Raw genomic sequence first — 24,919 nt, forward strand, 5'->3', positions numbered from 1 at the left:
TCATTGCTTAGCAGCGAGTTTATTCGTTAAAGCACTGTTTGTGCGTGCAGGTAACACACAAACATGCAGAGAATTGGCATTGAAAACCGCTTACAATCAAAATGACCACTGAAGGTTTAGCTCAGTCCTGTATGCAAGAGTGGATCTGAGTGGGACTTGACTTGCTGCACACGATAGATAAGAGACGAGCTTATTTTGAGTTCTGCAGTGATGTGAAGCACGTAAGCATCGCTACACCTGTGCGCCAAACTCTGCTCTTATCACTCCAAACCTGCTGATTTTCTTGCTTCTGTGAAATTCACAATGAGATGTTAGGCAGAATGTTCAAGCTTCCGGTGATTTTCCATACAGTGATTATTGCTGGCAAGCTCAAAGGACAAAAAAACAGGGTTTCTGCGGGCCTTAATTCACCCGTACACACACGAATAAAAGCAGGCCTTAAATAAGAGCTAAAGATCATGGCATTAAATGTTGCATGCACTGCAAAAACTAAATATCTTCCACTGTCCTGTTTTCCAATAGAAATATCTAAACATCTTTGATACAATTACTCGAGATGCAAATGTAAAAAGTTTATTCTTAAAACAAGAACAAATATTTCTCAGTGAGTTATGAAATATCCCTTTGATTGGCAGATATTTGTTCTTGTTTTAATCATAAACTCACTTCATTTTGATCAATTTAATCTTTTTTTTTTCATTATCAAACTCCAGTATGTATCTTGATTTAAAAATCTTTAGACATTTGTTCTGGAAAACAAGACAAATATGCTGATGAAGAACATCCCTTTAGTGCCGTGTGATCAGAAGGTACAGTTATATATACTAGTGGCTGGGTGAAGAGCGATTCAAGCTATTTTTGCTTTGTAAAATGAATTAAAAAGTGATGGATATCTTCTGGAAGTTGTATTTTCAAACTCTGGTTTCTTGCTTACAGAACGCATTGAGCTTTTCATTTAGAGAAGTCCTCGACGTGGTCTTAAATGTACCTTCATAAAACCTGCAGAAACCCTGAAAAAGTACCACAAAAGCAACCCATACAAGTCATGCACTATAATCCAAGTCTTCCGAAGACTCTCGAGTATCACACTTGCCAAGAGCATGAGAGAATCAGTGTTGTTTGGGTTCAACAACATCAAATTTGGTATGACTTAAGGCTGCAATCTTGAATTTAACACAAACTTTTAAAAGCTTAAAGGGACAGTTCACCCAGAGATGAAAACTCTGTCATCATTTACTCCCCTGGTGTTGATCACACAGGTTTGGAACAACATGAGGGAGAGTAAATGATGACAGAATTTTCATTTCTGGGTGATCTGTCCCTTTAACAGTATAAAACATCACCCTCTTCCATCATGTGGAAAAGCATCTCCTTATTGTTTCACAGAACAGAAAATAAATCAAGACAAAATAGTTATTTCGGGTGAACTACCCCTTTGCATTATGAAGTTGATTTCTAAAATTTTAACTTATACGTGTAAACTAACTCAGACTGTAAAGTCTGATTAGAATATTTTGTACAAATGCCCGTTAAAACACACACTGCAAAATTCCCATGAACGCACACCTGAACGCTGAGCGGTCGATATTAATGTTGCTGTGCAACCGTAAACAGCTTAAAGTCATAGCTAATGGACTAAATTACCAGCCGGAAGAGCTGCTTTTCTTTTTACATTGTTATAATTATTCATAAATGTAGCTATTTATTGAACATTGGTGTCTTTTACAATATTGCTGCTGCCTCTAATTTGTACATTCTGTTGTCTGGAATACCTGATTGTGATTGAATGATTTGAACATGTTTTAGTAATGACGCTAAAGTGAATAATTGATCCAGACAACCAATTTCTCATATTCTGCACTTTCTTCACACAAATTAAACTAATTTAAACTTTCAATTCTTCATGTCCATTTATTTATTTGGTAAGCGTCCAGGAATAATCGTTCTGGTTTATTCTGCTATAATGACCAGCTGACTGCACATTATCCCACACTAAGCCAATCGAGACTGTTACACTGCTTTGACCACGCTTAAAGAGGTTTGCTTTGTGTCAGACCACAGAACATCCCATAACCGTGGTCAAATCCTTCTAACATGGCCTCTCGTGGCTTTTTGCTCAACTCTTAGCATCTTTAGACAGAGTTATCCAGTGGTTTATTCTGCCTGGACAGCACATGCTTCCGCTGAAAACATAAGCCGCTACTATTGAAATGGATTTGTAGAGTGAATTGCACATTATATAGCAGTGAATTATGTTTTAATAACAGGCTGGATTCAGCACAACGGCCAACCCTGTGTTGTGTTTACAATACGCTGAGATGTAATACTGAAGTCATCACAAGAATCAAAAAGAAAAACTAACAAAAAAAAAACTGCATTCACGCAATTCTCAAACTGCAGGCATGAAAATCTCAGCACAAGCCCAATTCCACTTTTTCTCCTTTTTAAATAAAAGAATCTGATCAATACATCCATCTTTCATGACCGTCAGACTGTAAAGGTTATGGAAATTGAGCATTTATAAATGCTCTCCTCAGTGAAGTCCATTTGGATGTGTGTATGTATGTGTATGTGTGTGTGCACGTGTAGTGTGATGAGTATTGCCAGGTCATCCTTTCAAAGTTCATCCCTATAAAAAAAACAGAGAAAATAAAGTTACTATGGACATCAAAGATACACAAAACATCACCACTTATATGTGCATACTGTATACACACAACTCATGCAAAAATGTGTTTCAGCAATCAAAGTATAGGCTGTGTTCAAACTGCAAGCAATTAGTTTTTCAAATCCGATCTTTAGGACTGATAGTCTGCACTTTGCCTCTGATGACATAGAGTGGTACAGGCATGACATCACTTTGTAGGCTGAAACGCTGAAGCGAGTTAGCATTTTAGCACTTCCGGTTCCATCGTCCCGAAGTCAATGGGTTTTGTTTAAATGGCTGAAATAAGGTCTGAGGTGAACACAAGCTCAAGACACTTTCACGTTTTATTCTACAACATAAAATACATCAGTATCACCCCACTCATGATGTTTTGAAGTCGTTACGTGTCTTGAAAAATGTCTAAATGGGACTACAGAGTCTGTCGAATAGATTAAACATCAGCATACTGAACATGTAAACTCAGACTGTCTTTACAGCCTCGATATGCTTATAACTGTGCTCCGTAACTCCAGCGTTCTGGGAACATGCTTTCAGATTAAAACTGAAAGAGTTAGTGATGGTGACGTTGAATTCGTGAGACCGTGGTGTAGTTTAAAGCCTAGCTTTAACTTCTGGCGACTGCATTTAGGCTTCAAAATTCATAAAAGTTGTTCATCCATGATAATTATCATGATGGACAAAACGTGCAAGTATCATAAACTTCTGTCGATCACAGAGCTTGTTTTTAGCGATAATCCAAAAGCCTATGGGAAAATCCTATTGGGTTTTTGTCGAGGGTGGTTAGAAAGTGACGTCACACCTGCATCACTCTATAGGATTCAGACAGTGCACTTGTACATATCTGGTGTATCTATATTAGGGCTGTCACTTTACATTCGAAAATCGACTGCACAATCGATCGGACCAACCAACGCAAGTTTCAAAAACGAAAATCGATTTTAGCGGCCTTCTCTCGGAGCGCGTCCAGATCGTCACGATAAGCCCGCAGTGAACGCGCGTCACACAGCGACTGCAGGCTCTGACACACACACACACACACACACACATAACAGCAGATTATACCTCTGCATAATGTGTCTCTTTTTACTACAATTATTCAGACAGTCTCATGCAAACAGAGACAGATTCGGGCTACGGTCTACAATTTGTTTGACATTTCTAATGGTAAACACAGCCATGTTGAAGACTGCAGTGATGTTTTTCATTTATATTATGGCTTATTGTTTTTTCGAGAATGTTACACTCCTGTTTGTCATTATGCACGAAACTTCACGCCAATAAAACATCAGAAATATTGCTGACTTGTGCACGTCTCTGCGATCTCTTTACGTTCGTCCTAATGCCTGTTAGTTGTCCGTGGATTTGCCTATATTTGGCGTTTAAAATGGAAACGTCTTTAGACATGGAAAATCGATTTTACAATCGATTCAATGAACACTTATGATCGAACAGGATTTTTTCACAAAAGTGACAGCCCTAATCTATATTGGTCGCTATGATAATGATGTAGGCGACAACACGAAACCTGAAATGGTCAGTTCGGATGCATTTTTCCACTACATTTGCATCATGTAACAAAGGATGCATTATTTTACACATTCATCTCTACTGTAGATTAGACAGGACACACGTCACAATGGCAGTTGTCTAACAGGGTGGAAATTTGAAGGCTAAATTAGTTATTGTGCTAGGGTCAATAACTATCCTCTCAAATTGTAACAACACTATAATCAATTCAGTTAAAATCAAACTGATTTCAGGAATGACTTTCGAGGCATTGAGTTTTAATTGATGTCATGGTTGGATTAATACTATATTTAATGAAAGATTTCAGTGTTTTTTGCTGTTCAGACTACAAAACCTTCACCGGATTTGAGTCTGATCTGCTTTTAAAAAAAATGGATTTGAGCCACCAGAGTGAACAAAGCCATAGCGCCAAGTCTAAACAGGTTCTGAGTTGTTCATGCTTTCACGTCTCATCATTCAGAAAGCATTTTTGAGGGGGAAAAAACAAACAAACTCAAGCCCATTCCTGCAGTGATTTAAAACATTATAATATGGTTTAAGGTCAAATCAGGCTGGAGGGTTAAAGTAAAAAAAAAGAAAGAAAACTGTGCAGCTGTTCATCATGGTATGGAGCAGCAAGACAGAGGTCAAGCGGCAAACGCTCTGTCTGCTGCCCCGGACCACACGCTTCACCTGTGCCCTAGAAGAGAGAGGGGACAGAGGACAGAAGTCACTTCCACCTTGACCACTGCTTTTCTTTGTCTGTTAAAGGCACGTAGATCACGCCCATCAGTGGCTTCATTTTGGTACTGCCATCCTCCAGCTTGTCGTACTGCTCCAGCATCTGGTTCCCTCCTGCGGGGCCGACGGGCAGGATCAGACGCCCGCCTGGCTTCAGCTGGTCCAACAACTGCAACACACACACACACACACACACACACAACCCTCTCAAGAACACGTCATACTTCACCCTAAAAATCATAAGAAAGAAATATACGCATGACACTGATGGAAAACTAATGAGAATCACTACTGAATATTATCAAAGTCCTTTTCATACAAGTAATTCAACTCGGCGGCCATCTTTAAAACGCCTCTCGTTGATTCAAGAGTACAAATCTTGCATCTCTTTGAATGGGGAAACACAAAATTCTCCATATCTGTTCACCAAGCTTATGATTAAATTTCATATTTGAAATCAAGTTCATTTCAAATCAAGCAGCGATGCGATGACTTTTATTTAGAAGAAGGAACTTATTCCGCCAAACTGTGCAATGAATGCAGTTTCTCCCATTCATAGTAATACGAGTGCATCGTCTTTCTATATAATTAAAGGTGTCCGAAAACCACACTTGTGGTCTTGGCCACTTGAGAGCGCGTGTACATGACAGGAGGGACGCGAGGCTAAGCGTATCCCATCATGCATTATGAAATTGCGTGATGTCGAGGAAGACATTCCACTGTAATTTAAATGAATTAGACATTACATCTGGTAGTAAAACAAAGTGTTGCACATTTTATTGGAGCAAAGATAAGTAGGCTATCTATGTGTGTTTTGTACAACATTTGCAACAGTTTTTTTATCACTTAATTAGCAGCACCACAATTTTAACATTTTAACTTCTGTTTAGTTACATAGACATTTAGAAGTTTATTTTAAAATGCAAAATATTGAAAATAAAATAAAGCTCTGTAAACACTTGCATTTTCTGCAAGACTATAAGTGTCTATAAGTTCTACACACATTTGCAGTCTTTATGCCTACTTGAACACTTGGGCCGAATACAGGAAACACGTCATGCAAGTACACAAATGGTCAAGTGCAAGAGACCAGAAGTGTGGGTATTGACAGGACACTTGTGTGACGAGTATCCCGAGTGCTCTTTCAGCGTCGCCCTGTAATGACGTCGAGAGAAGAGAGAATATAAGGCCCCGTTTACACGTACATGGTTATTTTGAAAAACGGAGACATTTCCCTTCGGTTGTGCCCCTCGTTCACACGCAAACGGAGAATTCGCCTCTGAAAACGACTCTTTCTAAAAACTCCGGCCAGAGTGGAGATTTTGGAAAACTCTGTTTGCATGTAAACTGAGAAAGACTGAGTTTTAGGCAGTCAATGTAACAGTATGCGACAGAACCTGCACTGCGTCAAAGGTGCGACCAATATTTTCGGGATTCTGATTGGCTTCTCGTTACACTGCCACCTACAGGTTTGGCATGCTCTTGACGGCATATACACAGGTTTGTGAAAACAAACACTTTTCTGAAAACGGAGAGGGTGAAATGTCCGTTTATGAAAATAACCGGCCACGTGTAAACGTAGCCTAAGCAGAGCATAAGAAAGGGTGAGCTGGTTCTCCACTGCAGCAAATGCTAATATAGTGTGTGCTCTCCGTCTCTGCTTCTCCAGATTCAAGTGAGGACTGACCGGTCAGCACTGGAAAGCCACAGACCTTTTTCTGCACACTTCATCAACCCTTGAGCACAGAACTCCGGGGTGCACTGCAAATCAGTTTGGTTTGTGCCCTCATTCAACCCTCCACAAATGGGAATTACAAAAAAAGTGTTACAAAATGGAAATTTTGTGGAAATACGTGCTTAATTACCATGAATAAAAAAAGAAAGCCGAAAATCTTCAAGGTCCTAAACAAGGCTTTATTTCCTTGATGCAAAATATAATTTATTTTTTTTATTTCGGGGTGGAATAACGACATGGATGTGTTTTCTTTAAATTCTTCCACACAGAACAAGACAGAAACCCACTGACTTCAAACAGAAAATATAGCTGCGAGCAGCGATTACGGGCCCAAGCCGGTGGCACCGCAACCCCGGTGCCTTTAGGGTGGCGGTGCCGCCGGCTTTGGCCCTTTATCGCTGCTCGCAGCTATATATATATATATATATATATATATATATATATATATATATATATATATATATATATATATACACATACATATATATATTTATTTATTTATTCATTCATTCATTCATTTTTTTTTTTATTATTTTTTTTTTATTCAGATTTTATGATACACTCAAAATATTCCACAACAAATCCTTTAAATTTAATGTAAAAGTAAAAATGAAAGTAAGCAGTGTTGGGCTCACGTAACCCTCTCATCAGAATCAAAATGTTTCAACATTTGCGATGTATTTGGATGCTAAACTATTCTTTATTATAGGCTTTGTTCTTCACTCGTGTTCCAATATTGATGGAAAAAATCATCCTCTTCACATGCGCAAAAATTTGCTTGGAAACATCACAGTGGAGCGAGCGGTGCTTACTGTGAATGTACGAATTGTACTACTGACTATTTAGAGCAGTGTAATTTTTATATGTTAGGTTGACTATTTTATTATTATATTTTATTAAGGCTATAATGAACAGGCTGCGATGTCAAGATTGTAATGCTGGAGTGTGTGTGTGTGTGTGTGTGTGTGTGTGTGTGTGTGTGTTCATGTTTATGTTTTTCTATCCCGGTGGGGACTTTAACCTGAATGCACACAGACTCATGGGGACTCGTGTCACAGTGGGGACCTAAATAGAGGTCCCCATGGGTAAACAAGATTATAAATCATACAGAATGAGTTTTTTTGGAAATGTAAAAATGCAGAAAGTTTTATGGGATAGGTAGGTTTAGGGGTAGGGTTAGTGTGAGGAGATAGAATATACAGTTTGTACAGTATAAAAACCATTAAGTCCATGGAGAGTACCCACAAAGATAGTAAACCGTGTGTGTGTGTGTGTGTGTGTGTGTGTGTGTGTGTGTGTGTGTGTGTGTGTGTGTGTGTGTGTGTGTGTGTGTGTGGCGTGGGCGCGATTGAACAGTAGACACATAAAAACATACTCCATCATTATACAGGACGACCAGTGGCGGATTTAGCAAATCGGGGGCCCAAGGCGAAGGTAGGCTATGGGCCCCTACCCATCCAATCTTTAAAAGAGAAAGAAAAAAATATGTACCGACTGAATGGTGGATAGGGAGGTAAAGCTAATCTACGGGTAGGTGAAGATTAGAGAGGAGAAAAAACGTCCCCTTTAAACCCTGCATAGGCTACACTTCTTTACTCCTAAACAGAAACATGTTACAATGTTTACATGGTACAATTTCTGGTAAGCTATGTTTTTTTTTTTTTTTTTTTTTGCTTGGCAAATTTCACCATTTCGATTCAATTCTTGTGATTTGATTCAATATTGACTCATTTGGATAAATATTAGGTAACGTTTCACAAGACAGGCGTTACTTTTTATAAAAAAAAAAAACAAACAAACTATCAGCTGGTATAATTTAAGGTTAAAATAAGTAATAGGCCTATAGTACACATATTTAGCCAAATACTCTCTATAGCTCTTTTTTCTAGCCAATTAAATGGCTTTCCTGAGGTAAATGTTATGTGACGATTGTTCTCCAGCTGTTTTACCTCTTTCCGCGGTTGAAAAACACTTATTGATCGATATTATGAATAAGGAATATACATTTCGGTAAGTTATACGGTATCTTTCAACATTGTTAATTCATGTTTATTTACTATTAGGTAGTTTTTAGAATTAGATCAGTTCACGTGCCGCTATAGGAATCTGTCACATCACATTAAAACGGCAAAACGGTATTATTTGAATTTCGTAATAGAATTGACAGAATCTGAGAGCTGAGATTTTTTTAAATATCATGATTCATAAACTGCTCAGTTTTGTCTGTCGATCTTCTTTGCTTCACGATTTTTCTGTGCGTTGGACGTTGTTGTTCCTGATCTGTATCCCCCACAGTAGCCGTAAAAAAGTTTGTCATCTTTGGCAGCGTTCCCAAATACTTATCAGCATCTTTTCACTTTTTTTCTTTTATTTGAGCCGCTTGGGTAACTTCGAAACTTTAAATTTTCGCGTTTAGACTCGTCTTGCTCTGGGGATCAATTGCTCTATTTCCCAGTTCTCCTGTTACTGCGTGTTGTTTATCTTTCGCGCCGCGCACTTTTTCTGACTTTTTGCTTTCCTCCCGCTTCCTCCTTTTTTCAGCACCGCTTGGGTAGCTAGCTTCGCTTCATTTTTACTCTGTCTACTATGTACACTCTGTCTGTCAATCACTTCTTTTTCTCCGTCAGTTTTTTTGGCACAGCCTTGTCACTTTCACAGATGTGCAGTAAAAGTGAGATAATGGAATAGTCCAATGTAGTGAGGCGGGGGGGCCCCCTCCTGTCTGCGACACTAATGATTGATGCCATTTTTCGCAAATGGAGTTTTAGAAATATATAATTTGAAAAAAAAAAAAAAAAACTTAAGCATAAGTTAATAGGGCATTTTGGGGGCCCCTAGGTAGCTCGGGGCCCAAGGCAATTGCCGACCTTTGCCTAATGGTAAAGTCCGCCCCTGAGGACGACATTCAAACTGCAAAGTGTTAACTTATATTTGTGTACAGTTGCAATAAAACACAAAATTGTGCTTTTGTAAAATAATTTCAAGCAATCCACCCCCCGAAAGGCGCTAATTTTAAAATGAAACTAAAATGCTCATGGCTGCACGGGCATTCATAACGGTGCACGTCCATGGCGAGGAACGAGCAGAACAGAGTGAACGTTTTTCAGTTAATTCCTACTTCCATAGGAATTCATTTGAAACGGTCGCTCAACCAATATAAATGTCAGTGCGGACGAACATATTTTACTTTAGTTTTTAAGTTAGCGATTAAAAAGCCCCCAGCGGTGTCACACGTCAGTTAACCGGTGGTAAAATATTCTCACCGTCACATACCTAGTATATTTATATATAGACATAATAGGCCTACCTGATTTTGAACACAAGAGGGCAGTATAGCACTATGTTTGACTTTATTTATGTATTGTTTAGACTAAACAACCATTCTGGCAGTTTTTAAACTTAAAATTCATTCTTAAATTGAAAAAAAAAGAATAAAATGTTTAGTTGTGATGTTTGTATACTTTTATATAGAAATAAATGGTATATAATTACATTTTTAGAAAATTTGAGGCTTTAAGTTTTTCCTTTTTGGACATTACTTTAATCCCTCGCCATAGCAAAACCGTTTGAGATATTTATTATCCGTTCACAATTTAGCATATTTAATGTATTTTCATCATGTTGAAAAAGTTTGGTGGGAATAAAATAAATAGTTTAAGAGGAGTGGCTAAAAATTCATAGGCTGATTTTGCAAAAAAATCCACATTCAGACCAAAATATCTGACTTCCTTTTGCTCTGAGCTAATGAATGTAAATTAGAAAGTTGTCCGGCTTGATGAGAACAATATAAAAACATTTTTTTTTTACTGTATTTAAAACTAACCCCCCCACTTTTGTCAAAAGCATGTTGAAAGTGACACACTTCCTGCTGCCAGTTGGTGGCGCTATAACTTTGACTCACAAAAGTCACATCCATCTGATCGGCCTCTTACCACGAACACACTGCTGAAGTTTCATCAAGATCAGTTGATGTATGCAGAAGTTATAACACTTCGTGTCTCTCTTTTCTCGCCATAAATTCGTTTCCTCACCACGGCCAAACCGTTCAAGATATCAAAAATCCGTCCGCAATTTAGCATCCTCAATGTCTTTACTTCATTCTGACTGAGTTTGGAGGTGATTGAATGAATTCTCTAGGAGGAGTACATCACATTCCACAGCAAGCATTTTCCAAACAACCCATAATAGCTGACTTCCTGTTGGGCTGGCGTGAAACTTGTCAGAGGGAAAGTTGTTCGGCCCGACGAAATCTATATGTGTACCGAGTTTCATATTATTTCATGCAAGCGTGTTTGATATATGGACCAAGTTTTCAGACCCTGTTCAAGAGGGTGCTGTTGAGCCCCCCTGCCACGCCCGTTTCTGAAACTTTTCACATGTCTACTGGCTAATAAGTGTTATGTGTCTGTCGAGTTTCATCCAATTTCAAGCATGTTAAGAGTCTCAAACGCATCCGAAAAGAATATTAAAACTTGATGCGTTGCCACGGCAACAGTATCTAAGATATCAATAATCCTTTCACAGGTCTACATCTGCCCTGTGTTTACATTATACACAAAGTTTGAAGCAAATCGGGTAAAATTAAGAGGGTGACTTCAAAGCATTTTGAAAGTGACACACTTCCTGCTGCCAGTTGGTGGCGCTATAACTTTGACTCACAATAGTCACATCCATGTGATCGGCCTCTTACAACGAACACACTGCTGAAGTTTCATCAAGATCAGTTAATGTATGCAGAAGTTATAACACACTTCCTGTGTCCCATTATTCGCCATAAATTCGTTTCCTCGCCACGGCCAAACCGTTCGAGATATCAAAAATCCGTTCGCAAGAATTCATCCTCAATGTCTTGACTTTATTCTCACCGAGTTTGGTGGCGATCGGATGAAATCCCTAGGAGGAGTATTTCACATTCCATTGTATGCGTTTTCCAAACAACGTATAATAACCGACTTCCTGTTGGGCTTTTGTAAAACTTAGAGCACGAAAGTTGTTCGGCCCGATGAGATCTATATGTGTACTGAGTTTCATATTATTACATGCAAGCGTGTTTGATTTATGGACCAAGTTTTCGGACCCCATTCCAGGGGGCGCTGTCGAGCCCCCCTGCCACGCCCCAGTACCAGCTTCAGCCCGGCCCTGATGGCCGCAGGTTCTGACGTGTGTGCAAAATTTCAAGAGTTTTTGAGCATGTTAAGGGCCCCAAAAGTGGCAAAAAGGCAAAAAAAAAAAATAATGAAGAAAAAAAAAAATAATCCTTACGGAAACAATAGGGCCTTCGCCCTTTCAGGGCTTGGGCCCTAATAAACTCGCGTTTAGAACATTGTTGGCATACGCTAGACCTTAAAGGGATAGTTCACCCAAAAATGAACACTAATTATTTATCGTGATAATAATTCTCCAAACCTGTATAACATCCTTTTTTTTCTGAGGAACACAAATGAAAATATTTTTGGAAGTGGAAGTTTTGTAAATAAAATTATGTTCCAAAGATGGAAAAAGACCAGAACATGTCTCAGATGCAGGGTGAATAAATGATGACAATTTTAATATCTGGGTGATTTATTCCTTTAAAGTTCCTGCTTAAGGTGCAACAATGTCTTGGTATCAAAGAGTGTTTGTGATTCAAAGGAAACGTACTGCTTGTGGCACTGTGGGAGCTGCGGCTCCGACGTGTATGGCGTCATAAGGTGCTTCTTCTGGAAGGCCCATTCTTCCATCTCCAACTGCACACACACACACACACACACACTATTACACAACACCACAGCTGATAACGGTTTTGTTCTGTCCCTATAGTGCACTGCCTCCCTCTGAATATAACACACTGCTAAATGACAAAAATAAAGAACTAGTCCCACACTTTTTTGGCAATTGCAATGACTATGAGAGAAAATCTGAGGAATGGATTTATGAAAATATTATATATAAAAAAAGATTCACTTCTTTCCTAGCTACAAGTATTATTTTAATTTCTCAGTAAAATGTCAATTTTAATTTTTCAATTCAATTTCGAACTTTCAGACAAACGTTTGGTCTCATTTTGTCCAAAATTGGGAGTATTTTTTTGGTCTTATTTCGAGAATACATTCATATCTGTGCTTATTAGTGGTTGTTTTTTCTCTGGTCTGCCAATACATGTATTCATTCACGTCTACATACAAAAAGCCCTGTGTTTGATCAGTTCAGTACACGTACAGTTGCACCTGTAGTCTCAGACTAAAAAGCATGTTTGAGCTGTTTTAACTGAAAGCAACCTGCACTGACAATCTTAAAATATGTCAGATCCATTGTTTTGTCTCGAGATGCACATCAGTAATGTTTTTTGTTTCTAAGGCATGTTTATAAAAGCTACTTAAATGTCCTAATTGAACTAAGGCCTAATCCTGGCTTAATCTAAGCCCTGTCTGTGAAACCAGGCATATAATTTTCTGATGTTTAAACTAGGTTATAATATTTAATGAACTTAAACAGAAAAAAAAACTGTTGGCCAGTCAATATCAGTCAGAAATTAAATTTTTCTGCATATCTAAAAAATGAACACATTATAAAGAACATGATGTAAAACAGCCAAAAACAATTGAGAGACCAAAGGTGTGGACAAACCGAGGAGTCTGATTCTCCCTGAAGAGATCAAACTAGGGTCGTCCTTCTTTACATTAGTCTCTGAATCTTCCACCAGCTCCTTTATATGATCAATGCCAATCACCTTCCCCGTCGGCCCGACCTGTAACACACCACAACACATCCGCTGTAATCCACACATACCATGGGTCTGCAAACTGCCAGAAGTAAATACATGTAGGCATGAAATACATACACAATATTCATCCATATCTAATAATAGAATTATTACATTTATTAATTTATACATGAATCCCTTTCCCACAGCAGGAACTTTAAAGGAACTACTAAAAAAAAAAAAAATTGTTCTAGACAGACATACATGATGAACAAACCCAAAAAAGAAGAGTCACCAGCGTCCATATGTAAACCTGTTGTAGCTGTTAGTTACTCAGGCTAATTTTATACCACTAAATATGGAGAGGCATTCCAACAAGTGGACAAGCAGCGAGGTACAGTACAAGCTTTACCAAGCGTTTACTCCATGGAGCAAAGCCAGAGAGAATTTTCCAGGGTGCAATGATTGTGGTTTCAGCAACGGCGCCTGTAACTTTAATCGTTGTGTTTTATTAAACAAGTTAAAGGGATAGTTCACCCAAAAATGAAAATTAGCCCATGATTTACTCACCCTCAAGCCGTCCTAGGTGTTTATGACTTTATTCTTTCAGACGAATACAATCAGAGTTATGTTAAAAAAAAATGTACTGGCTCTTCCAAGCTTTATAATGGGAGTGTGGGTATTTTTTTTGTTAATAAATGTCTTCTGAATCCATGCGTCCTTCCAATTATATTAGAAATCCTATTGCTATCGACTTTAAAAATCTGGAAACAATTTCGACAACATTTTCGGTTGGAGTCACTATCTGTTTTAAGTCCTATTTGCAACAATCACTTGTTTTTACCTCCAGCTATTGATCACACTTTTAAAAGATGGAAAGATAAGGGTATGGCCTCTTTTTCAGATTTTTTTATTGATAATTATTTTGCCACATTCACCAATCTTATGTCCAAATTTAACCTGCATACTACAGGCTTATTCAGCTATTTTCAACTCCGCAATTTTGTTAAGACTAACTTCCCTAGTTTCCCTCAATTACCAGAAAAGTCTCTGGTTGAGAAGTTATTGTCAGCCCCTACAGGTGGTAGTCGTATATCCTCCGTCTACACCATGTTACTCTCATCTAATACGTCCTCTCTTCTCCTGCCTAAAGATGACTTGGGAAAATGAGCTGCAAATTAAGTTTTCGGAAGAGCTATGGTCTGAGGCCCTTGCTAGAGTTAATTCTACTTCTGTATGTGTTCGGCTAAGTCTGATTCAGCTAAAAGTCTTTCATCGAATTCATCTTACCAAAGCTAAACTCCATAAATTGTTTCCAGAAACAGAGGACTCCTGTATCAGATGCTCATTTTCTCCTGCCGATCACACCCATACATTCTTTAGCTGCCCAAAACTGGCCTCACATTGGTCTTCTTTTTTTGACTTCATGTCTAGGGCTCTGCACATTTCTCTATCTCCATGTCCCCTAGTCGCCATCTTTGGTGTATCTCAATTGTCATCCATCACGAGACAGAAAGCAGATGTTATTGCTTTTGCTTCTCTTATTGCTCGAAGGTGCATCTTGTTGCACTGGAAGTGTCCAACCCCCCCTCCAACTACCTCTTGGTTAAAGGATCTGATGTCATTCCTTTCACTTAAAAATTGAAATATTCGACTTGGGGCTCAACTGATAAATTTTATAAAACTTGGAACCCTATTTTAAATCTTTACGACTCTTGTATCCTCTCTAGATTCTGACTTAATTATATAATGGTTGAGCAAGGTTTTGTTTTTGTTTTAAGTATAATTGTTTGTAGAGACTGCAGATTTTTCTTTCCTTTTAAGGTATGTGTAAAAAAGAAAAAAGTGCAGACAGTGTTTTCTCTTTTATGCTCGTCTCTTTAATGATTTAATGTAAACTCTTGTCTGTATAATAAAAATTGTTATAAAAAAAAGTCTTCTGAAGCGAAAAATATTCACATTTAAAGCTTTATCGACTAAAATAACTAGCTTCCGGCAGACGGCCAACAAAAGTCGACTTACGCCAAAAGAGCAACTCTGACTCTGCAACCCTCCATCATTTTGTTATGTTTTTGCTATTGTATTACGTGTAGAAACAACAAAAACGTGGTTCAGGAACTACATACACAAATATGTATTTATTTGCATCCATTTATATTTATTTGTATGTACTTGTAATAGTAAATATAGCAAAATGAAAGTAAAACAGAAAATAAAAAGGACTAAAACCAACAAGAATAAATAAATGAAAGAATAAAGAATGCAATAATATATAATTGTAGGAGTAAATAATTGTATTTTTTAAGTCGTCAATAAGAAGAACTCATAGCTATGGAAGCTTGTTTCCGCAACTGAATAAAACATTTTAAAAGATAATTGCGACTTTTTATCTCACAATTGCGAGTTTACATCTCGCAATTCTGACTTTATTTCTCAGAATTGTGAGATATAAAGTCAGAATTGCGTGAAATAAAGTCAGAATTCTGAGATATAAAGTCAGAATTCTGACTTTTTTTCTCGCAATTGCGACTTTATATCACACAATTCTGACTTTATAACACATAATTGCGAGTTTATATCTCGCAATTCTGACATCTTTTCTCAGAATTGTGAGATATAAAGTCCAATTCTAAGGGGGGAAAAAAAGGTTTTTTTTTACCTTAGAATGGTTTATATCTCACAATTCTGACTTTATAACACGCAATTGCGACTTTATATCTCGCAATTCTGACTTTAAAACACGCAATCGCGACTTTATTTCACGCAATTCTGACTTTATATCTCGCAATTCAGAGAAATAAAGTCAGAATTGCAAGATGTAAACTCGCAATTGTAAGTTAAAAACCGCAATTATCTTTTTTTTTTGTGGCGGAAACAAGCTTCCATACATAGCTCAGAACTTAATTCTCTGAAAACTGAATAACTGTAGGTCTCTCCATGTGTTCATTTCTTTCTGCAGGTTTGGTCCTCTGTACCACACACACACTGTTTCTAATGTAGAAAGATCATTTATATGCTATGATTGTTTGCATTCAATTCCATTACAATTAATTTAACAGAAAAAGTGAAAATCCTAAGCAATCCCATGTTTGCAACAGGAAGTGAAGTGACTCACCATTCTGGCGAAGCAGACGGACAGGATTCCCGAGCCGGATCCCACATCCAGAGCCTTCGCTCCCTCATACAGGTGATCGTGGAGGAGCTCGAGAGCGTATGCGTGCTGCAGCACACACATGAGGGGTCGTCAGCACCTCAAACAGGCCAACCACGGCTTTCACAGATCATGAGAACTCACAACAGCAGTTTAACTTACCATATGAGGTGCACTGATTGTTGCTTGGTAACCTGTACGAAATTACAAAACAGACCTTCATGCCAAAAAGAAAACACATCAGCAGAATCACCAGACTAACACTGAGCACGCTTACATGCACACCAGTACTCTGATGACGTACATCAGCTTATTGAATCGACCTGTCGTCAGGGTATACATGCAAATTGAAAATCAATAATCTGACAACCACGTCGTTAACAAGTCTGTATCAATAAATCAGGTTATTTCCCCGTGGTGACGTCACAACGTAATAATTTGCATATCTGACTCTGAGTATTTCATTTGTTATGTCGTTTGTGAAGTTAAATAAAGCATTAAAAACTTAAGAGTATATATATATTATCCTATCATGCAGTTACAGATGCAGCATTGTGACTGTAACGCTTCTACTTCTGCTTCAGCACGAGATTTCAAGAAAAGAGTGTGATGAAGAAAGAGTGAGTATGCGATATCTCTCCTCCTCCCTTACTGCAACACTCTCGCTCTGTCTGGACGCACTTAAAGGTGCAGTATGATATTTCTCAAAGTCATTGCTGCTGAACATTGTTGATATTTGAAATGAACCCAAACAAACACGCGCCCCTCTCTTCATAGCTCCGCCTCCAAAGCTCACCCTCCAATCCTATCCGTCCTGCTCCGAGTCGGTCTCGAACTGCTGACATGCGAGGCGACTAACATGCGAGGACACTAAACAGTAAACACTGCGTTCTCTAGCAGTCGTCAGCCTGCACAACTCTCACTAGCTGGCCTCCGTTACAAACGCAACGCAAGAGTGGATGTCTATTTATCGAAGCAGAAGCGCAACAAAATAATGCTTCATGAAAAATAAAGCGAAGATGATGAACAAACGAGAAGGAAGCACGAAAAAATGGACATAGATACATGGGTAAATACAAACAAGAGTTGGTTGTGTTAGTTGCCAACAGCACAGCAGCTCCAGACAAATGACCCTCAAACCCAGTGTTACTCAGTGTTACTCACATGTGGAGCGAATCAACGCAACCTCTGTGTCTGTTTTCCGGCCTTCCTGCTTCTCTCTCTCCTGCGCTAGAAAGCTTTGCTAATATTAACACGGGTCCTAAAGCTCGTTCCTGATCATAACCCTTCATTTTCCAGTGATTTCTTCTGAGCTTTTCTCTATTGTAATGTCTCTCGGCCATCTCTCTTTCTAGTCTTTCCTCAGATCTCCCTTTTGCTCGTTCTCTCTCCATAGTCATACACTGATTGGCTACACATTAGTTGTTGTGTCGGTCCGACCAAATTTCAAACAGCAATTTTCAAATACCACACCTTTAAATCCACAGTAAGGACGCGTTCCTGTCACACATCACACACACGCACACTTCAATAAGCTGACAGAAAGCAGGTTAATGCGTTTACATGCCGGGCGAAACCGAAGTAAGGGCCAAGAATCCAGCTGTGGCGATCAGTCTATGCGTTTATGACCTTCCTCCGATAGAGGAAAACGGGTTAGCACGTTTACATGATCACGTGCGTTGTGGGCTTGGTTAAGAGCGTGCATGTAAACTCACTCAGTGTGTCGACAATAGAAGGGCCAGACATCACATTGCTTTATAACAGCTTGAAGACGTCAACACTAGGGTTGCAAAATTCTGGGAATTTTCAAAGATGGAAACTTTGCATGGGAATTAACGGGAATTTATGGGAATAAACTGGGAATTTTCAAAGTTGAGGGTTGGCTCTTTATAGGGGAACTTAAATATACACACATTTGAGCCTGTGGACTAAACAAAGTGAAGTAAGTTTTGATGATATTATGGGGAAATATATTTATTAAATGTTTAAATTGCAAATATCACATACAAATGTATTCATCTAGTAGATAGCAAACTGATAAGTTAGATGCTAAATAAGCTAGCATAACTTTATTTACCACATAAGGCAGATGCTAGCTACCTCATGTGGCTGTTTTTCTCTGCCTCCTGCAATATGGTTTGAAGATCATTCCAGTTGTTTAGCTAGCCTTACTATTTATATATCTTACAAGCTTGTGTCTTATTTTACAGAAAAATGCCTAATATGGAATATTTCCAAAATTCCCCAGCTTAACTTCCCATGGAAATTTACCGGAATTTTTTCCGCCCCTTTGCAACCCTAGTCAACACACAATCATCTTTATTAAAGGGGACCTATTATGCCCTTTTACGAAGACTTGATTCAGTTTTTGGGGTGTACTAGAATATGTTTTCAGGCTTGATTGTTCAAAAAAATTCATTATTTTTCACATATTTGACATTATTACAGCTCCTCTCTCCCCAGTCTGTTTTTCAATGAAGCCCCTCCCTCCGACATACGAAATGTGCTGACACCTTAGTAACCGTGATGACATCATCCATAGCAACGAGATCAACCCCGCCCTTTCTCTTAGCTTAAGACTTCTTCTCTCTATTCCATAGTAAAGTTGGTCTCAGGAGCTTTGTGAATAGGTTTTAAGAGAAAACTTTTACCTAAGAACATTAACTGCTATTTAGAAGAACTATATGCTTTGTGAACACTGCCCCAGATACAGTAGCTATCCAATCAGAAAAAACACATGTAGTGTGTAAACAGGCCCTTTATTTCAGACAGACAGAGAAAATTAATCGTCTGAATTAGCAGCAAAAACAGAAACCGGGTGTTTCATCAATGGAAAATGAGTCTGAATGCACTTTGGCCACATTGGGCGCTAGAAGTGGAGACTTTAATCAGAGCAATACAGCTGTAGATAACATGGTGTCAACAAAATGATAACTCTGTCTGGACTGGAACTTACCTATAGATTGTGGCGAGTCCATATATGGATTACATCTGGAGAAATGAGCACGGTCTGTGGCCAACATAACTTCATATACACGGTCTGATTTAATGATCCCATTCTCTGGACAAAAAACACAAACACATTAATATAGGTTATATAGGTTTCGTACAGGTTTATACCCGTTTAATTGTGTATGTACAAGCTTTTTTCAAGATCGCTTTCAAGAGATTTCCAAATTCCAATGGGACTCATTTGCAGCTTCACAACACTTGGTGATTGTGTGAACAACATTCTTCAAAATATCTCCTTTTGTGTTCCTGATCTGATCTCAGTCATTAAAGGGATAGTTCACCCAAAAATGAAAATTCTGTCATCATTTACTCTCCCTCAAGTTGTTCCAAACCTGTATGATTTCCTTTCTTCTGCTAAACACAAAAGAAGATATTTTAAAGAAGGTTGGTAATTACACAGTTGCTGGTCCCCACTGACATCCATAGTATTTTTTTTTCCTACTATGGAAGTCAATGGAGTCCATCAGTCGTTTGGTTACCGACTTTCTTCAAAATATCTTCTTTAGTGTTCAGCAGAAGAAAGAAACTCATACAGGTTTGGAACAACTTGAGGGACAGTAAATGATGACAGAATTTTCATTTTTGGGTGAACTATCCCTTTAACTAATTTGCGGTATCGGAAATACTGGAGCAACAAAACCTTGCGGCATGCCAGCAATCCTACGCTGGTATTCAAAACTTACTATTAATAACAGTCTGTGCCTATTTGAATATAGTAAATACTGTACATTTACACTCACAGACGGAAGTTCTGAGACCTTAATATATATATTTATTTAACTTAAATAACTTTTTTTCATAGACAAAAAAATGTAGTTGTGCCAGGCTAACTATTGGGAAAAGTCCAATGGGGGTGAAAATTATATATTTAAGGCTCAAGGGGAAGTAGAAACTGTTCTTAGTACCGTTCATACCTAAATACTTGATTACCTTTTTAATCCAAGTGACCTTAATAAATTACACAAACTGCACGGTGCAACCAAGAATTACACATGTTCCAGCACATAATGGCGAGAGAAACAATCGACTTCCATTGGTAGGACACGTTACAAGTTTAATTCTCAGGACTAGGAGTTTGTTCAAATCGCAAACCCTAAGAATCAGCGACAGTAACAGTGATACTCGAATTAGCAAGCACCACTAAATATAGCACACTGACCACTTGACCTCAGAATAAAGCCAGGAGGAGTTCAGGAGGACGGGTTACATGCCAAATGACTATTATTAGTCTCTCTGGCCAATGGTCAACTGTGAGATTAGTTACTTAAAAATACTAATTAAATGCATGGATTAGATGCATTCCTTCACAGAGATTGAGCCAAAAGAATACATTTATAAAACAAAATCATTTTTTTGATTTCAGGAGAACTAAACATTACATAATAAATAATAAACGCAGCATTAATATTAAAGCTCAAAGTACTAAACTGGGTGACGTCATCATACAGTGACACGTGGTGTGCCACGCCCACTGAACGACTCCTCTATTAAAAACTGCACATGCGAGCATTAAACGACAAAACAAGTACAATAACTGTTTCTTGCATTCTTATTGTATACAAACTACGTATACCTGCTGGAACGAGCAAATTCTAGATTCAAGAGATAAACGCCAAAGGGTGCAACTATGTGAAGAAAACCCACAAGATATCTGTGTTGCAAAATATGAACCGAAATAAGGCATAACACATTTACCACAGCCATTATATAAACAGAGCAGACGATTTGCATGTGGTTTGCTGAGTGACGAACACATATTAGACTGCTAACAGCTAGCTAACAAAATGAAGAGCACTGAAGCACATCGTAAGTTTTAAACAGCTGTCGTGTGCTTGTCTGAAATAACAGCACACACACGCACGAACAACGGTGAGATGAAGTCATCCCATGCTATCCTCACACGCACAGCGCACTTTCCCCTCAGATGCAACGCAATGCTAGTTCACACAGAAACGCACTTTCCCTCAGCGCACTGAAGTAAACAAACCCCCGTTACTAAGCGAAGCGGCGAGCATGACTGCTTTTGCTCTTTTGATCACGCAAGACGGGTTGGACTCACTGCGGAGGTTGTTGACGAGCTCCGCATGGCTCGCTCCTCCGGATTTCCACGCCATTACCGAACACACTCTGCGGATCAGGTAGAGTGCGGCTGTCAGCGCCGCGCCTGCGCACAACGCCCTTCCCACGACCGTTACCACTTCCAGAACCGATACGTCACCAGACATGTCCCGTAACGCTCTTAACGGCTCACCGCTGCGTCATTCATTCCGCACGGTCATGTTTTCAGCCGTATTATAAGCACATTTGTGTGCATTTTCGGGCTTGGCGACTCTAGATAGCGGTAGATTCGCTCTGCTCTGCGCTGCCAGCTGGAGGACAGCACGCGCGCATTATCAGGGTGACGTAAGGGATAATGATTTGGCACGTTTTCTAAATGCAAATCGAAACACATTTCTAAACTTAATAGTGGAATGATGTAAATGAGAGCTATTGGCATAAGTGATTAATAAGGCAGAGTGTCTTCTTTCTTGTCAGTTTTTAAAATTTATCAGTAAATAATACAGAAGTTCTGCGTATACGTCACTAAGACAAAGTTTCCAAATTAACATTTTTCATAGACTGTGATTACACGTTTTGATGGTCATCAGCAGCACTGTACATTTTTTTTATATTTAAATGTTTTTAACACTAAACTTTGTATTATATTAACTTTCCATCATCCATCGTCTGACTGCTGTTATCAGTCTCTCTATTTTTTAAACTCTTTTTGAAAGTTGTGAAAACACTATTGTGGAGTTTTTCTTTTGCTATTTGAGCAAATGGGAACACAAAAAATATATTTAATGTTTTCTCTTATTCATCGCTGTAGAAGTTTACCCAACAATGACGACTTCCGCTTCCGAGAAACCCGGAAATGTGAAAATGTTCTATTTTATTTATCTTCGCTTCATGAAGCTTTACTTAGATGTAATAATAATATAATAATACCGGTAATAATAATAATAATAAGTAAAAAATATTACATTATTAATGTGCCGTGAAAATCTAAAACTACTAGGGGAACTTATATTTTCTCTTTTTAATTTGTCTTTTATAATAATAATACAAATATCTTCATTTTTAATCAGTTTAATATTGTTTTTATCAAAACAAATCGCGTTTGGCCCTCTGAGGCCGCCATACTAGGCGGACACAGGCGGAGGTGGCGGGATACGTTCTGCTACATGTGAAGCACGCTAAACTGATCAACAACACAACACGGCACCAGTGAGACCCAATGGACTCCATCAACGCCAAATACATCTCTCAGAAGATCAGCAAGACGCGCTGGCGGCCCGTGTCCGCGGCCTCTCTGCAGCAGCCGGAGCTGTTCGCCACGGGATCCTGGGACAACGAGGCGAGACCCAGCGCTAGTTCAGATGAGTTTCGCCACATATCTCACACACACACACTGATGTTTCGGTGTTAATCGGCATTCGTTGTGTGTGTTCAGAACAACAAAGTGTCGATCTGGTCGGTGGGCGATCATGGAGTGTCAAACATGGATGGAGAGTTTGATGAAGAGCCTCAGTTACTGTGTGACTCCCAGCATGACGGAGACGTGCTGGACCTGCAGGTGAGGGTCAACACACACACACACACACACACACACACACACACACACACACACACACACACACACACACACACACACACACACACACACACACACACACACACCCACCTGCTCACTGTATGCACTCACTGGACATATGTGTAATGTTCTGTGAGTAGAGGAGATCGGAGGCGGCTGTACCCTTCACTACCTTTTTTCTTTTTGTTATGGAAAATATTAACATTGAGAAAGATTTTAATGCAAGTAGTCACTGGAAATACTCACTGTATCTCAAATAGGACGCTTGCAAACATTACTGAATCACCTTTATATTCTACTAGTTCTTTTAGCCATGTATGTGCATCTCTCTTTATTATCTTGTGTAAATCTAAACTTAAAATGTAGGCCAGATCCTCCAGGGAGTCCTGCACTGGTCCTGTCCCGCACTCGCAGTTCTTAAAGCTTACTTAAAGTTCTTAAAGTTCACTCAAAAATGAAAATTGTGTCGTCATTTACTCTCCCTCATTTGTCTTTCCAAACCTGTATGAGGTAACCAGACAGTTGTGGGACACCACTGACTTCCAGTGTAGCCTATTTGTTTTTTCCTGCACTGGAATTGTGCCTTTAACCGAACACCCGTCCCGTTATTTGTCAGCAGCACTAATTTAATCCCCGTACCCGACCAGACCTGTTTGACAAAGACTGTGACCCCGAACCGCACCCGCGTTAAATCTTCTACATCAGGTTAGCAAAAATTATCCAACCTTCTCCATTGACTTTGCATTGCGAATCCCTCCTTGACATTTCTTGCTTTTAAAGGAACACTCCACCGTTTTTTGAAATAGGGCTTATTCACCTTCTTTCCTACATTTAGATAGGTGGGCAAATGCATTTTTGTCTCAGTGCATGCATTGTTTTAGTTTGACAGGGTCGGCGCTAGCTTAGCTTAGCATAATGAATGGAATCCTTTGTTGCCAGCTAGCATGTCCTGAGTAAAAGTGATACATTAAAATAGAAAAACACCTAATTACTTCTTGTGGCCTGCATATTCACAACGAGTAGAAATAGTGATGCAGATTAACATTAGGCGATTTCCTAGGCAGATATTTTTCTATATTTTTTTATATTATATTTGAATTGATATTTGCTACTGACACACTACAGCAAAATATATAAATAACTGACTTAAAACCTTTTTTTGGGGGGGGGGGCTGCGGGTATTAACATGCCTTAGACTTTTGCACAGTACTGTACATAAAACAAGTCGATAAGCAGTTAAATGTGTCAGTTCACACACAAAGAAAAGTTTAACATTTTGCATAAAATGTTTACTTAAAATGTTAAATTTAATTTACAGACTGAAAAACCTTTTGTGCGTGAGAGAACCTGCACTAAACTTTCTCAACGGCATTTTGTTTTCATAGTTAGACCGATATTGTGATATTTTACATTATAGGATTGTCTAGCAATATATCGATTATCGCAGAATTGCTGAAACGACTCAACACCGCATATCACGCTCTGATTAGAAAGCAGTTTGCCGGTCTTCAGACTACAGCGCATGAACACACATAAGCACAGCGTAACTATTATTGCACCGCTACATCAAATATTAGCGGCCCGCGTGCAGGACTCCGTTTCAAGCCATGTTTTAAATCCGGTGTGTGATGCAGTGAGAAAAGAGAATGAGATCTTTAGTTTGTGGACTAGTTTGAGATGAATTAAACCGTCATTTGCATAATCTGTGCAGTTTCTAGATCAAGACAGGCTCGTTTCTGCATCATCCAGTGGGGCTGTGACGATTTTCAAGCTTCAGTCTGACTGTCAGG

At 38.8% G+C, this 24,919-nt stretch overlaps 2 protein-coding genes across 4 annotated transcripts in view; one reads left to right on the forward strand and one right to left on the reverse strand.

Moving 5' to 3' along the window:
* On the reverse strand, positions 1 to 21,898 carry pcmt (protein-L-isoaspartate (D-aspartate) O-methyltransferase). 2 transcript variants are annotated; one of them, XM_081379527.1, is made up of 8 exons: positions 21,555 to 21,898; positions 19,440 to 19,544; positions 16,646 to 16,677; positions 16,448 to 16,552; positions 13,257 to 13,377; positions 12,291 to 12,376; positions 4,868 to 5,084; positions 1 to 2,629 (listed from the first exon to the last, which is right to left on the reverse strand). In XM_081379527.1, the coding sequence occupies exons 1-7, from the start codon at positions 21,718 to 21,720 to the stop codon at positions 4,905 to 4,907; spliced, it is 795 nt and encodes a 264-aa protein (XP_081235653.1). In that variant the 5' UTR covers positions 21,721 to 21,898; the 3' UTR covers positions 1 to 2,629; positions 4,868 to 4,904. The 2 variants fall into 2 exon arrangements, with proteins under 2 accessions (XP_081235653.1, XP_081235652.1); XM_081379526.1 differs by having other exon boundaries at positions 4,915 to 5,084; positions 21,555 to 21,895.
* nup43 (nucleoporin 43) overlaps positions 21,715 to 24,919 on the forward strand; it is a 10,153-nt gene continuing 6,948 nt past the window's right edge. Inside the window, exons 1-3 of one of the 2 annotated variants that reach the window (XM_081379524.1) lie at positions 21,715 to 22,892; positions 22,989 to 23,111; positions 24,841 to 24,918. In XM_081379524.1, coding sequence (XP_081235650.1) covers positions 22,773 to 22,892; positions 22,989 to 23,111; positions 24,841 to 24,918 — 321 coding nt within the window. In that variant the 5' untranslated portion in view covers positions 21,715 to 22,772. The remainder of the gene's footprint in view (positions 22,893 to 22,988; positions 23,112 to 24,840; position 24,919) is intronic. The other variant, XM_081379525.1, reaches the window with a different exon arrangement.

This window comes from Scardinius erythrophthalmus (genome assembly GCF_964197995.2).
Source record: "Scardinius erythrophthalmus genome assembly, chromosome: 11".
Lineage (NCBI taxonomy): Eukaryota > Metazoa > Chordata > Actinopteri > Cypriniformes > Leuciscidae > Scardinius > Scardinius erythrophthalmus.